Source organism: Taudactylus pleione, unplaced genomic scaffold (genome assembly GCF_031769625.1).
Source record: "Taudactylus pleione unplaced genomic scaffold, aTauple2 ptg000652l, whole genome shotgun sequence".
NCBI classification, from domain to species: domain Eukaryota; kingdom Metazoa; phylum Chordata; class Amphibia; order Anura; family Myobatrachidae; genus Taudactylus; species Taudactylus pleione.
The window spans coordinates 8,723,408-8,736,602 of NW_028285054.1; the positions used below are offsets into that span (position 1 = coordinate 8,723,408).

The following is a 13,195-nucleotide window of genomic DNA, read 5'->3' on the forward strand; positions in this document are numbered from 1 at the left end:
TTCCCCCTGATCACATAACGACACTATTTTTGCAACCAAATACCTTTTTGACTTTACAGGTAATGAATGTCAATTGTTTGCATTTTTTTTTTTTTTTTTTTTTCCCCATAGAATTTTAATTTTGGGGAAGTTGAACAATTTAGTGAAAGAATGGATTCGTGAAATCAGTGAAATAAAGGTAAGGACCCTTAAGTGAAAGGATTTGATTGGATCTGCTCTCGGGGATTGAATCATACATGTGGCTTTTACTGGTCAGTGGACACATGGATAGTAGATCGTTGACCACCGATCACCTTCAGAGGTGTAACCAAGAGACTTCTGTTATTAAGCTTTGGATTTAGTTACAAGTATAGATGGGTCTTTCCACAGAAACAGTGTTCTGTAATGTGTGCTGTGTGCCCCGATGACGACCGTGACATTAAAAGCTTCAGGCTTTCTTGTATGAAGGGAAATGTATATATGAGATAAATCACACTATTACAAATTAAATGGATATTGGAAGTCATCAGTGAGTTACGTGATTATCATGACATTGAAACTCTATACCAGGTGCTTTTAAGCCAATTACAGAGATTCTGTGATGATTTATAATATCTGTAACTTATAGAAGCTTACGTCCCATTTTTTCTTTCTATTGGATAACCGAGCAATTTATCTGTTCCCTCTAATGTTCTTTATCCCACCAGAATCTACCGCAATCGGTAATTGAGAATGTTGGAGGCAAGATTTTTACTTTTGGGTCATACAGATTGGGTGTCCACACAAAAGGTATAGACTATGTGAGACCTATTAATGTTATTGGGCCGAATTCAATTCGGTGCGATGTTGAATAGCTGCAGGTGGGAGCTCCCGCAGCTATTCAATTCAACGCGCTGTTTGCCTTGTCGGGAATGGATTAAGTCTGGGAATGCCGGTTCTCGCGACTTAACCTGGGTGTTAATGCGCGGTAACCGGCATTCTCTGACTAAAGTGCTGGGCGCGTGGCTGTTAGCCGGCAAACGGCTGGGCGCCCGGCTGTTTTGTCGGATTTCTCCTCACATCCACAAGGGGGGTGTAAGAAGAAATCCTGTAGCTGCTCAAACAGCGCGTTGTATTGAATAGCTTCAGGAGCTCTCTCCCGCGGCTATTCTACATCGCACTGAATTGAATTCGGCCCATTGAGTCATATCACTTTTGTAATTACTGTTTCTGCTAAGCCTGTCTGCAAAATGTTATCCATTGAACCCTTTCATCCTTCACTGTTCTGCTACTTAGGCTGCAGTGGGGCTTCTGTGTTCTACCTCTCAATGTTAAGGCTCTACCCTAGTACTAATAGAAGGCTAGCAATCATCCTGCAATAACAGTAGTAATGTAGTTTTATTATTGTTTTCTAAACGCCACTTTTGTACGTAAGTCGCTATGAATCTTGATAAAGGCTAGATTTTATTATTTTGCTAAATTTCTAGAGCTATGAATATTCAGAACATGCCGTCACAGAAAATAGAAATGCGTCCACAGATCATATATAACATTTAATCTGTAATTGATAAAATACCACTGGGGTTTAGAGACTGTGTGCATATATATGTAGTTTATAATACACGTGCATGTATATAATGTAATGTGTTATACATTTCCTGGCGCTTCATCTGTTAGATCTATAACAATTTAGACAAGCAAAGATCACCATGCATGGAATAATAAGACAATAAGAACAATTTAAAACACAATGGATTATGATGGAGCTACATAAATAACACACAAATCATGTTCATAAACAAATGTCCACAATCTGTGTATTACGTGTGCTCTTCCAGTGTTATTGTGAGTGGCTGCTCGTCCTTTAGTATGCCAGTTTGGTAGATCAGTCAGAATTATCTGGAAGAATGGAAAAGGGACATTTGCCTAATAGTGTAGTATTTTTGTTAAAGGTAATCACGTATGATACACACATGTAGCCAAATTAATGTGTACCAAAAAAATTATAAAACATGCTTGTATGTCAACTGTGCACCTCCTGTCCCAAGTTAGTTATGTATCCTCCAGTGTTCCCCAAGATGATATATGGAACGTTTGCTTATATCCACAATTACCCAGTATCCCATGTGATCCAATAAAGAAATTGATCACAATTGTGAGTAGGGAGTAAGATGTGTTTCAGTATTTATAAAGTACCAAGTGCAATATATAAAAGTGCCATTCTGCGTACGACTCACTGGTTATTTATCCTTTAATTGTAAACTGTCCTCCATTGCTAAATTCTGTAGTCGCAACAATATGTACAAATATCGCAGTTATCACATTTCCATATATACGCGATACTTCCCTTAATGTACTTTTTACTGAAGGGCCAATTAGCCTTGTGATATTTGCAGTTTTACTAAAATGAAGTGAGATCCTTACCCAGCAACACATTTCAGTGATGTTTACCACCATTGTTTCCAGCGCCTCCATACCCAATAGTGTTCCTTTTCGTGTATTGGTTTTACCACTGGTGACTGTTTTGAAGTCTCCAATGTCCCCTTCAAAACGCTGGTTTCAAACCCATATCCACTCACATTTGTACTTTCATTTATATTGACAACCGTAAGTAGGTGTCCATAGGTAGATTGGCTTACCGTACATAATGGCTCCCTCCACACTGTTTAGGGTCAGGGCTCCCCTTTACTTTATTGGAAGGCTTATGTATGTGAAAGCCTTTATTCCATTAACCAACACTGTGCATCCATGTTGGTCGGTCTGAGTTTAGACTGACTTATAAGTGCTGCAGTAATGATTTGTCTTTCTGTACGTCTATCTTGCAGGTGCGGATATTGATGCCTTGTGTGTGGCTCCAAGACATGTTGATCGAAGTGACTTCTTTTCATCTTTTTATGACAAATTGAAACTTCAGGACAAAGTGAAAGATTTGCGTGTAAGTTTCCCCAATATTCCCAACGTTTCATCTGTGCGTTAGGCTTGGTCTTTCAGAACCAACTTTTTCCTTTGCATGAAGTATGCACAGACAGCTTCTAGGCTGATGGAAATTGCATGTAAAGTTTCACATTTATTTTGTTAACCGTAGAAAATGCTAAACGTGTGTCCAGTTGTTGAACTGTATCTCCCAGTATTTCAGATCTGAAGGTTGAATAGGGACATTCTAAAAAAAAAAAAAAAAAGTATTGTAAAAAATTGTCCTTTGTGCAAATGACCAGGGTGTCATGTGCCCTGGGAAATACTGACAAGACTATTTTATATTGTGCGTCTTCATTGTTCTAGTGAACTACTCGGGTAGAAGGTCTGATTTGTTCTGTTTTGAAGTTTTGTTGTAACCCTGTTGCATGTTTTTACTTACAAGTGTTTTGTTTTTTCTCCTTTTTTTTTTTTTAGTCTGTGGAAGAAGCATTTGTACCTGTGATTAAGCTTTGCTTTGATGGGATAGAGGTAATAAATCTTTAGTTTGTGACCCCATGACCTATAGATTTGAGATTTTGAACCAACGGGAGTTGTATATTTTTTTCCTTCTCTTCAGAAATCTGTGGGTGGTGTCGCAGGATCTTTTCCAGCTGTAGACGTTCTCCTGTCTAATTTTAAAATGTTTATCTCTTTGGGAAAATTGCTGCTGATCATATATGTTTTTAATGAGAACGTAATGTTCTACGTGACTCGTTCTGCTTCTATGTAATGGTTTCCATGCGGGGAGCGCTGTTTGAGTGCTTTGCAGACTTAATGCTGGTGCCCGGTATAAAAAGTAATTAAAGTGCTCAGGTGACATCTTCCCTATCTTACTCTTTACAGTCAGTGGTTTCAGGTTGGCTCAATTACACACTGAGCTTTATATGTGAAGGGAAAATGACTTATGTAATTTAAAATTAAAATCTAGTTTAATGTTTTGGACAAGGGGGAACATTGTTAGAAATGCATCTTCCAATCAATCAAGGTGGTTATTATACAGTATAATAATTCTCATGTCCTGTTTCCAACATGCATTCACACTGGGAGCAGGCACGTGTCGCCCCTCCAGCGGCGGAGCAAACAGAGAGGGAACGGGACTGGAGGGGGGAGGGGATGGTTGGCCGGTTGGGGGTTCACACTGGTGATCCGGAATATGCCAGCTCCTGTGTATTTTTGTGGGTTTTCCCCATTTTCCTACAGAATGCTGTCATAAATATTTTGAAGGACCTGTAAACCTAAATTCAAATAACTTAAATATTATCGTCCTCTCTAGACCGCTACATACTTGGCTAATCGGCCAACTCATGCTTATGACTAGCTGTCCCAAGTCTGGCCCGTACACCGGAGGTGAGGGTGTGGGGAGTGAGGCATCGGTGCTGTAGGTCTGCTGTATTCATCTGCACTGATAGAGGCCCCACTGTACTTCACGGGGCTCATGTTGATGCCTCGGCCCCTGCACAACCATGTCTATCAGAACAGGGAGCGCACCCCCATGTACATGTCTGTACACGTGTAAGCTTGCATAGCTGATTTGGTGAAGATGGGAATCACTGAGAGGATAAATCGTTTCTCCAGATAGACTTGAGACTAAAGAAAGCAAAGGGAGAGAGCATTTTAGGTGTAAGCCACTTTAAATTTAAAGTTTAGTGGTCAAGTAATGAGCTTTGTAACGTGATGGCATATCCTGTCCTGCATAGCTGAATGCACTTTGCTCCATGATGATGGGAGATTGGTAAAGACCTGACTCTTACACCTGTCTCCAAATTCCTTTTCAGATTGATATTTTATTTGCTAGACTTGCACTTCAGACAATTCCTGAGGACTTGGACCTGAGAGATGATAGCCTGCTGAAGAATTTAGACATAAGATGCATACGAAGTCTTAATGGTAAACACCTAGTGTATCTTGTTTTTCAGGAGTGGATGCTAGTAACACTTGCTGATTACAGCAGGACACTTGCTGATTACAGAAGGAGCTACACATGTTCCACACAATGTGCCTGTTCTGTCATCCTCTTTGCTCGAGTGGTTTTGTGCACAACATTTGTATGTCTACATTGTGATCAGTGATCTGAGTGTCCACCCCTAGTGTTTACCTGGAAAGAAATGGAACAGAGGAGACACTGGCTAAATAGACCAAACTTTCAGTCTTAGAGTTCAGCTGAAGATTTCTACTTCAGGGTCCATAGGGGGTCCACAGGGTTGACCTTGGGGTATAGGTTGGGAACCAAATCCGGGCACCACGCAGTTAAAGCTTTTAGCTCCCAGGATGCACTGGGTCCACTCTCCCTATAACCCCACCCCCAAGCCAGAGGCACCTCAGTTTAAGTTGGTGCCCGGCCGGAGTCGGGTCACCGTTAGCGCAGGGGGAGCTGATTAGCAGCCCCTAAGCTTATTTTATTTTTTTAGGGACAAAGTTTTTTCCATGGACTTTGGACTCTTCAGAGCGGCAGCGTCGGACTGTCCATAGGACGTCTAAGCTGCCGCTCCGTCACCCCGCTGGCGCTGAGACACCAGTACAGATCTGGGGATCTCAGCGGGACCCCAGAGTCTGTACTAGCCGGACTCTGTGGGCGCCCAGGACTGCTGCCGGATCCACGGGGAGCAGGTAAGGTCGCGGATCACCGCTTGCGGTGATCCGCGCATTTCAAATGCAGTCCTGTGCCTCCGGTCTCTGGGGACAGACCGGAGGCGCCGGCAGTGGCGGCGGGCCCCCCATACCCCGTGTGTCCACTAGACCACCAGGGACTTAGTGTTCGGTGCAGGGAGCCGGCGTCCCGGGGGTTAATAGCCGGCCAGGGGAGACAGCCTTCCCTGTTACAGCGGCTCCTCCCCTCAGTTCAGCGCGCCTTTCAGTATCTATAGTCTGGCGTCGCTGAGCTGCTTCCTCCGCGGGCCACGCTTCTTCTGAGGTCTCCAGCGGCCATTTTCTCTGTGGTGCAGCAGAGATCTCTGGAGATGGCAGTTGGTCCAGTCCCCCTGCGTACCTCACCATCAGGTCAGTGTACACAGCGCTGTAGCCTTCCCAGACACTGAATCTGGGCAGTTGAATGCAGTGTAATAGTGCAGTATATTATATGACATGTTTATGTATATATGTATATATCTGCATTGTATGTGACTTATGTGAGGAGACAAGGGAAAAGGACTTCTAGGACTTGCCTGCATGTTGAAAAGAGTTATGACCCAGTTCTGTGTTCTTAAATTGAAACCCTCAGTCTGCATGTCTCATACAGGAAGTTTGCCAGCAGCAGACAGCAAAGGTGTGTTCCTGTTACAGCCCTCCTTCCTCTCTGCAACGACTGACACCTGAGCCCACCAATGAGTGAGAGAGAGGGAAGTAGGGTGGTGCAGCAAGAGGAATTGTGGGATAGTGTGTGACTACAGTGTGACTCTGAAGGTTGGGGTGTTGTCCCCTCTCAGTGTCTTTAGATATATAGCAGCTCTGTGTTCCCTGTTACAGCTGACCAGGTAGGGAAGAGATATACAGCAGCTGGAAAAGACTTTGCTGAACTCTGAGTGGACTGTAATGATATAACCCTGCTTACTGTTTGCTGAATTTCTGTGTCTCCATGAATAAAGTTCATCATTCCTTCATTATAACCTGCTCCACTGTGTGATCCCTGAACCCCAGGATACCCAGGACACCCGGTATCCTCACATTTGGCGGCAGCGGTGGGACGTCACACAGTTCCTGCAGTAATTCCAGGGGAGTGAGTAGAAGCAACGCTAATACCAGAGAATATCAGCATGGAGAGTCAGCAATTGCAACCGGCGGCCAAATTGAAAACGTCATGAGAGAGCAGGAGAAGTTTTACCGGACAGCCCGGAAACCGCACCTGCAAGGATTTTGCAGGATGAAGGGAATTGCTTATAATGGGACTGACACCCGGGAGATTCTGGTACTACGGTTGTTGGAGTGGGATCGTGCACACCCAGAGGATCCCGACCACCTGAGTGATGATGAAGAAGGACCGACAGGCAGTGGAAGCACTTCCAGTCGGTTACCCGAGTCAACCACCGCTACTCCCGCCCTACTACAGAGCTGGCTGGGGGCACTAGGTGAAAGTGCAACTACACAAGAGAGAGCTGGAGTGATCCAAGCAATATTAGGGGTACAAATCCCTACTAGCAGCGGAACTGTGCTGTCGCCCAGAGGGGCTGAACAAGAGAACCGGCGCTTGGGATTTAAGGATGTTCCCACATTTCGAGAGAATGAAACTGACATTGACACTCACCTGCAGATCTTTGAGAATCTCATGGGAGTGCACGGGATAGAGCCAGCTGAATGGCCCAAGTACTTGGGGCCAAGTCTCACCGGTAGGGCTTTGGAAGCCTACAGGGCTCTAACTTCCCAGGAATGTGGAATCTACACCTGCATAAAGAAGGCATTGCTGGCTAAGTTTCAGATCACTGCAGAATCTTATCGTCTCAAATTCAGGACACTGAGCAAAAGTGGGACTGCTTCCTACCAAGAGTTTGCCAGTCAGCTACGGCAAGCTTGTGGAAAATGGCTCGAGGGTAGACAGGCCTCTACCGTGGAGCAGATCATCAACCTAATTGTGGTAGAACAACTAATGATTAAGATGGCACCAGAGATACAGGAGTGGGTCGCAGACCGGAAGCCCAGCACGCCTGAACAAGCTGCAGAATGGGCTGATGAATATATAGCTAACCGTCCCCAATGGAGAGTCTTCAGTGCAACAGGTGGTACAAGAACCCCACGAGCGGAGAAGCTCCCTGACAGAGAACCACGCATAAATGATAGTAGTAAAGGAGGCCCTATCAAAAACATTTCTTATCAACCACCCAGATTCAAAGTGGCTAACCCAGAACCTCGGAAGTGCTACCGCTGCAATCAACCAGGACACTTGTTGAGGGACTGTCCACGCACGCGAGGGCCATTCCCTGGGGCTAGACCGGCCCCAGTCTCTGTGGTATGTTACCCCATGGAGGATTATTGCGAGGAGGTCATCCATTCAGATGCGACCGAGATGATGGATGGGGTGTATATTGTAGACCTGGTTCTGGGGGAGGAGCAGGCAACTCCTCAGAATATGCAGGGGCACTTACAGCCTGTGTTGGTAGAGGACCAGCGGGTACAGGGCCTACGAGATTCTGGGGCCTCACTCACATTGATTGAGCCAGACCTGATTCCCACCTCCCGGGTGATTCCTGGACAGTATGTACGAATTGCCACCGCCGGGGGACAACAGACCGATATCCCCGTCGCCAAGATACATCTCGACTGGGGAGCTGATCAAGGAATCGTGGAGGTCGGAGTACTCAAGGGGCTACCAGCCAAGGTCATCCTCGGGAATGATCTGGGACAGGGACTGGTGACACACTTCGTTCAAGTGGTGACCCGGAGCCAAACCCAAAGAGCAGTGACCCAGGTGACAGATTCAGAACAGAACCAACCTACCCCGACCACAATGGTGAGTGAAGTACTGGACAAGAAACTGGAATCAGAGTTAGACTTGGGGGAGGTGGACCGGAGCGAGTTTCGACAGGCCCAACGGACAGACCCTTCCCTAAGTAAATTAAGGAGTGCAGCCGACCTGGGGTTGGAAACAGCTGATGGGAGCAAGATAGTTTGGGAAGAGGAATTGCTGTACCGAGTGGTCGTTCTTCAGTCTGGACAGGAAACAGTAATGCCTACTAAACAGTTGGTGGTACCTACACCGTACAGAGCACAATTACTAGCCCTTGCTCATGACATTCCAGCGGCCGGGCATTTTGGCACCCGTAAAACACTGGCACGATTGTTGCGGAATTTCTTCTGGCCACGAATCTCTAGAGACGTTAAGCAGTATCGAGACACCTGCAATACCTGCCAGAGGCTCGGGAAGCCCCAGCGAAAAGCTCCTCTGCACCCATTACCTATTATAGGGGAGCCCTTTGCCCGTGTTGCCATAGACCTAATTGGACCATTAGCTATTCCCAGTCATACGGGAAAGAAGTACATCCTAACACTGGTGGACTTTGCTACACGCTATCCTGAGGCTGTGGCCCTATCATCTATTGACACAGAACACGTTGCGCAAGCATTAACAGACATATTCAGTCGGCTTGGATACCCACAGGAAGTCATCACAGATCAAGGGCCCCAATTCCAAGGTGAACTAATGCAAACCCTGTGGGAAAAGTGGGGGGTTCGACCTCTTCGGACCACCTCTTACCATCCACAGACCAACGGACTCTGTGAACGTTTCAATGGAACGCTAAAAAGACTTCTACAAGCTTACGTGCTGTCCGAGGGGAGGGACTGGGAGAGAGCCCTTCAACAGCTTCTCTTCGCTTATCGGGAAGTCCCACAGGCGTCTACTGGATATTCCCCATTTGAACTTTTGTACGGCCGGAAAGTGCGGGGGCCTCTAGACCTGGTCAAAGAGAGCTGGGAGGGAACTTTCCAAGAACACCAGCAGCCCATTTTACAATATGTAGAGAATATGCGGAACCGCATGAGAAGATTGCTACAGTTAACCCAAGAGCATCTCAGGGAATCACAAGAGAGACAAAAGGAATGGTATGACGCCCATGCTCAAGACCGAGAGTTGCATCCAGGGCAAAAAGTAATGGTGCTTATCCCAGTGCGAAGAAACAAACTGCAGGCTACGTGGGAAGGACCGTATACCGTGGTAAGGCGCACCGGGCCGGTCAATTACGTGATTGCCCTGGATAAGGGAGGGAAGTACCTACGCACCTTCCATATAAATCGAATTAAGGCCTATCGTGATCGTCAAGTAGTAACAATGGCGGTATGTTGTCCTCCGATGGAGGCACCAGAAACTGATCCATTGCTTGACCTTTTGGGAGCTGCTAAAGAGAAGAAAGGAGTGGAATCAGTCCAGGTGGGACAACAGTTGAATGCAGCCCAGCAGCAAGAGATGTGGAGGATCTTAGAGGCTGAACAGGCCCAGTTTTCTTGTCTACCTGGTCGAACTCATCTGACCGCCCACCATGTGGACACTGGGAGTGCTAGGCCCATCCGACAAGTCGCTTACCGGATGACTTCAGGTGTTATGAGGCAGGTAAAGGCTGAGATCGAGGAGATGCTAGCTTTGGGGGTCATAGTGCCATCTAAAAGCCCATGGGCTGCTGGGGTTGTGTTGGTTCCCAAGAAAGATGGGACCACACGGTTTTGTGTGGACTATCGCAAATTGAACGAAGTCACCACCACTGATGCTTACCCTATGCCCCGTGTTGATGAGCTACTGGATCGGATTGGAGGGGCTGAGTTTGTCTCAACATTGGATTTGAGCAAAGGCTACTGGCAAATCCCACTTACCAAAGAGGCCCAGGAGCGTTCTGCCTTCATCACACCGGAAGGACTCTTTGAGTGGACTACAATGCCTTTCGGGATGAAGAACGCCCCTGCCACATTCCAGCGAATGGTTAATGACCTCTTGGAGGGGTGTCAAGACTTTTCCCAAGCCTACTTAGATGACATTGCCATCTTCAGCCATACCTGGGAGGAGCATTTAATTCAGGTGACAGAAGTGCTGAAGAGGATTAGACAGGCTGGACTCACCATACGCCCAGATAAGTGTCAAATGGGGATGGCTGAGGTTCAGTACCTAGGACATCGGGTCGGAGGAGGTGCTATCAGACCTGATCCGGCAAAGGTGGAGGCTATTTCCAATTGGCCCCAACCTGTCAACCAAAAACAAGTGCGGGCGTTCCTTGGAGTCGCTGGCTATTACAGGAAATTTATACCACATTACAGCACTGTGGCCAAGGCTCTGACAGACTTGACCAAAAAGAGATATGCTCGGAATATTGAATGGACTGTTGAATGTGAGCAAGCTTTCAACACCTTAAAAGACTTGCTGACTCGAGCCCCAGTGTTGGCTGCCCCTGACTACAACAGAAAGTTTATTGTGCAGACAGACGCATCAGGGTGTGGACTTGGGGCAGTGTTGAGTCAAGTTGGAGCAGATGGTAGGGAACATCCAATTGTGTATCTATCCCGTAAACTAGCTGACCGAGAGATAGCCTACGCCACTATTGAAAAAGAATGTCTAGCCATAGTCTGGGCCTTAAAGAAGCTACAACCATATCTTTATGGGAAAGAATTTACTGTTGTCACTGACCATAACCCGTTGTATTGGCTAAACAGAACCTCGGGGGAAAATGGGAGGTTGTTGAGGTGGAGTCTGGCGTTACAAAGTTTCAACTTTTCCATTTCTCACAAAAAGGGACGAGAACATCACAATGCTGATGGGCTATCCAGATGTGAGGAAACAAATATCAAGCTTCGCAGACCCTCGGGCCGAGTCGACAGTCAGGACTCCAACATTGGGACCATGTCTGTCTCCTCGATTTAAGAAGGGGGAGGTATGTGAGGAGACAAGGGAAAAGGACTTCTAGGACTTGCCTGCATGTTGAAAAGAGTTATGACCCAGTTCTGTGTTCTTAAATTGAAACCCTCAGTCTGCATGTCTCATACAGGAAGTTTGCCAGCAGCAGACAGCAAAGGTGTGTTCCTGTTACAGCCCTCCTTCCTCTCTGCAACGACTGACACCTGAGCCCACCAATGAGTGAGAGAGAGGGAAGTAGGGTGGTGCAGCAAGAGGAATTGTGGGATAGTGTGTGACTACAGTGTGACTCTGAAGGTTGGGGTGTTGTCCCCTCTCAGTGTCTTTAGATATATAGCAGCTCTGTGTTCCCTGTTACAGCTGACCAGGTAGGGAAGAGATATACAGCAGCTGGAAAAGACTTTGCTGAACTCTGAGTGGACTGTAATGATATAACCCTGCTTACTGTTTGCTGAATTTCTGTGTCTCCATGAATAAAGTTCATCATTCCTTCATTATAACCTGCTCCACTGTGTGATCCCTGAACCCCAGGATACCCAGGACACCCGGTATCCTCACAACTTATGCTAGTGCTGACTGTACTTTATTCTCTCACCTGTCAGTGTATATCTATCCCTTTTCTTTATCTGCCCTAATACAGCTGTACTTAGGGTGGTTCTGAGACCTCACATTTATATACTTGTTAATATTTGTGTGGTTTGTCACATACTGTTGCGTGCTGCGCGTTGCCATATTTTAGATGGAACTGTGTGTTGCATACGCTGAAAATGGGTCCCTGCAGCTAATTTTTGGCATCAGTCAGGACCAGTATAGTGCTGCTTAATATTTCCGCCAAGATTGGTCAGATATGTCTGACCAGGAGATAGAGCGTTATACTGCACCCATTTTTACTATCCTGCAAGTCATGTGCTGCAGGTGTTAGTGCGGAGGATTTGACTCATAAAGGGTTCTGTATGTGGCGTCATCTGGTGCTGGCCTCTTTCACGACCCCCTTGGGCGGTTTGTTTTCTCGGGATCCTCTCAATTGCGGATCGCCGGGCGGGCCCCATTGTTGTACCTCACTTGAGGTTACTTCACCATACTGCCCTTTTCATCTCAGGGTATCTCGCAGCTTCTTGCACTCTTCCCCTGTGACACAGACTACCGCTCCCTGCAGGGGTTTTTCGCAGTATATGAATTCCCCCTGGTGCCACAATAGTCTGTCATTCCCCTTGCAGGGATTACCACAACAGCCACCCTGGGTGGATGTCGTTTTCTACGAAACGCTAATTGGCGTGGTTGACGCCCTGTGGTTACTTCCCAGTTGGCTCTGCCGTGAACTGGGTACTGTTTGGGGCTCTTTCCCTCTTACACGGGGGGAAGCCTATTTCAGGTATTATTATCCCTGCTTTAGGGCTGGTAGCAGGTCCATTCTGGTTAGAGTGAATGTTGACCTGCACCTGTATCATACACCCTCAGTATTGCGTGCCTTCGGGTTCCCTGTTGCTGACTAGCGGGTGGATCGCATAGCGGGACTCTGGCTGTTGCCAGATAGGAGGTGTTACAACAGTGTTTGGCCTCCTGTCCCAAATTCCCTGAGGGTCATCACGAGCCCCTCCTGGGGTGGATGGGCGTGTTACTCGTCTGATTACAGACGTTACTACGCCTCCCATTCCTGCGTGGTCGGATTCTTCGGATCCGTAGGTGGTAACTCTGCCTGAAATCAGTATACTTGCTTTCAGGAGTTGTTACCCATCCTACCATGGCTATAGCATGGTTGGTTAATACTATTGCATATTGGGTTGATGCATTTGTAACGTTTTTTCCCCTCCAACACGTCGGGGGTTCAAATGTATTTGGTCGCTCACGTAATATATGCTGTTGTCATAGGTGGAAATGCCTATATTGGATACCAGTCTCCTAACTTTCAGAGTTCCGGCTGCGACTGTATCCTCCGTAATACCCTATGGCTGCGCTCTGGGA

At 46.6% G+C, this 13,195-nt stretch overlaps 1 protein-coding gene across 1 annotated transcript in view; it reads left to right on the top strand.

Annotated features, from left to right (window-relative positions):
• The window catches only part of PAPOLA (poly(A) polymerase alpha), a 55,355-nt gene that overhangs the window by 18,011 nt on the left and 24,149 nt on the right, over nt 1-13,195 (top strand). The window contains exons 3-7 of the mRNA XM_088455355.1: nt 112-178; nt 687-768; nt 2,784-2,893; nt 3,349-3,402; nt 4,689-4,800. Of these exons, the coding sequence (XP_088311481.1) occupies nt 112-178; nt 687-768; nt 2,784-2,893; nt 3,349-3,402; nt 4,689-4,800 (425 nt within the window). The remainder of the gene's footprint in view (nt 1-111; nt 179-686; nt 769-2,783; nt 2,894-3,348; nt 3,403-4,688; nt 4,801-13,195) is intronic.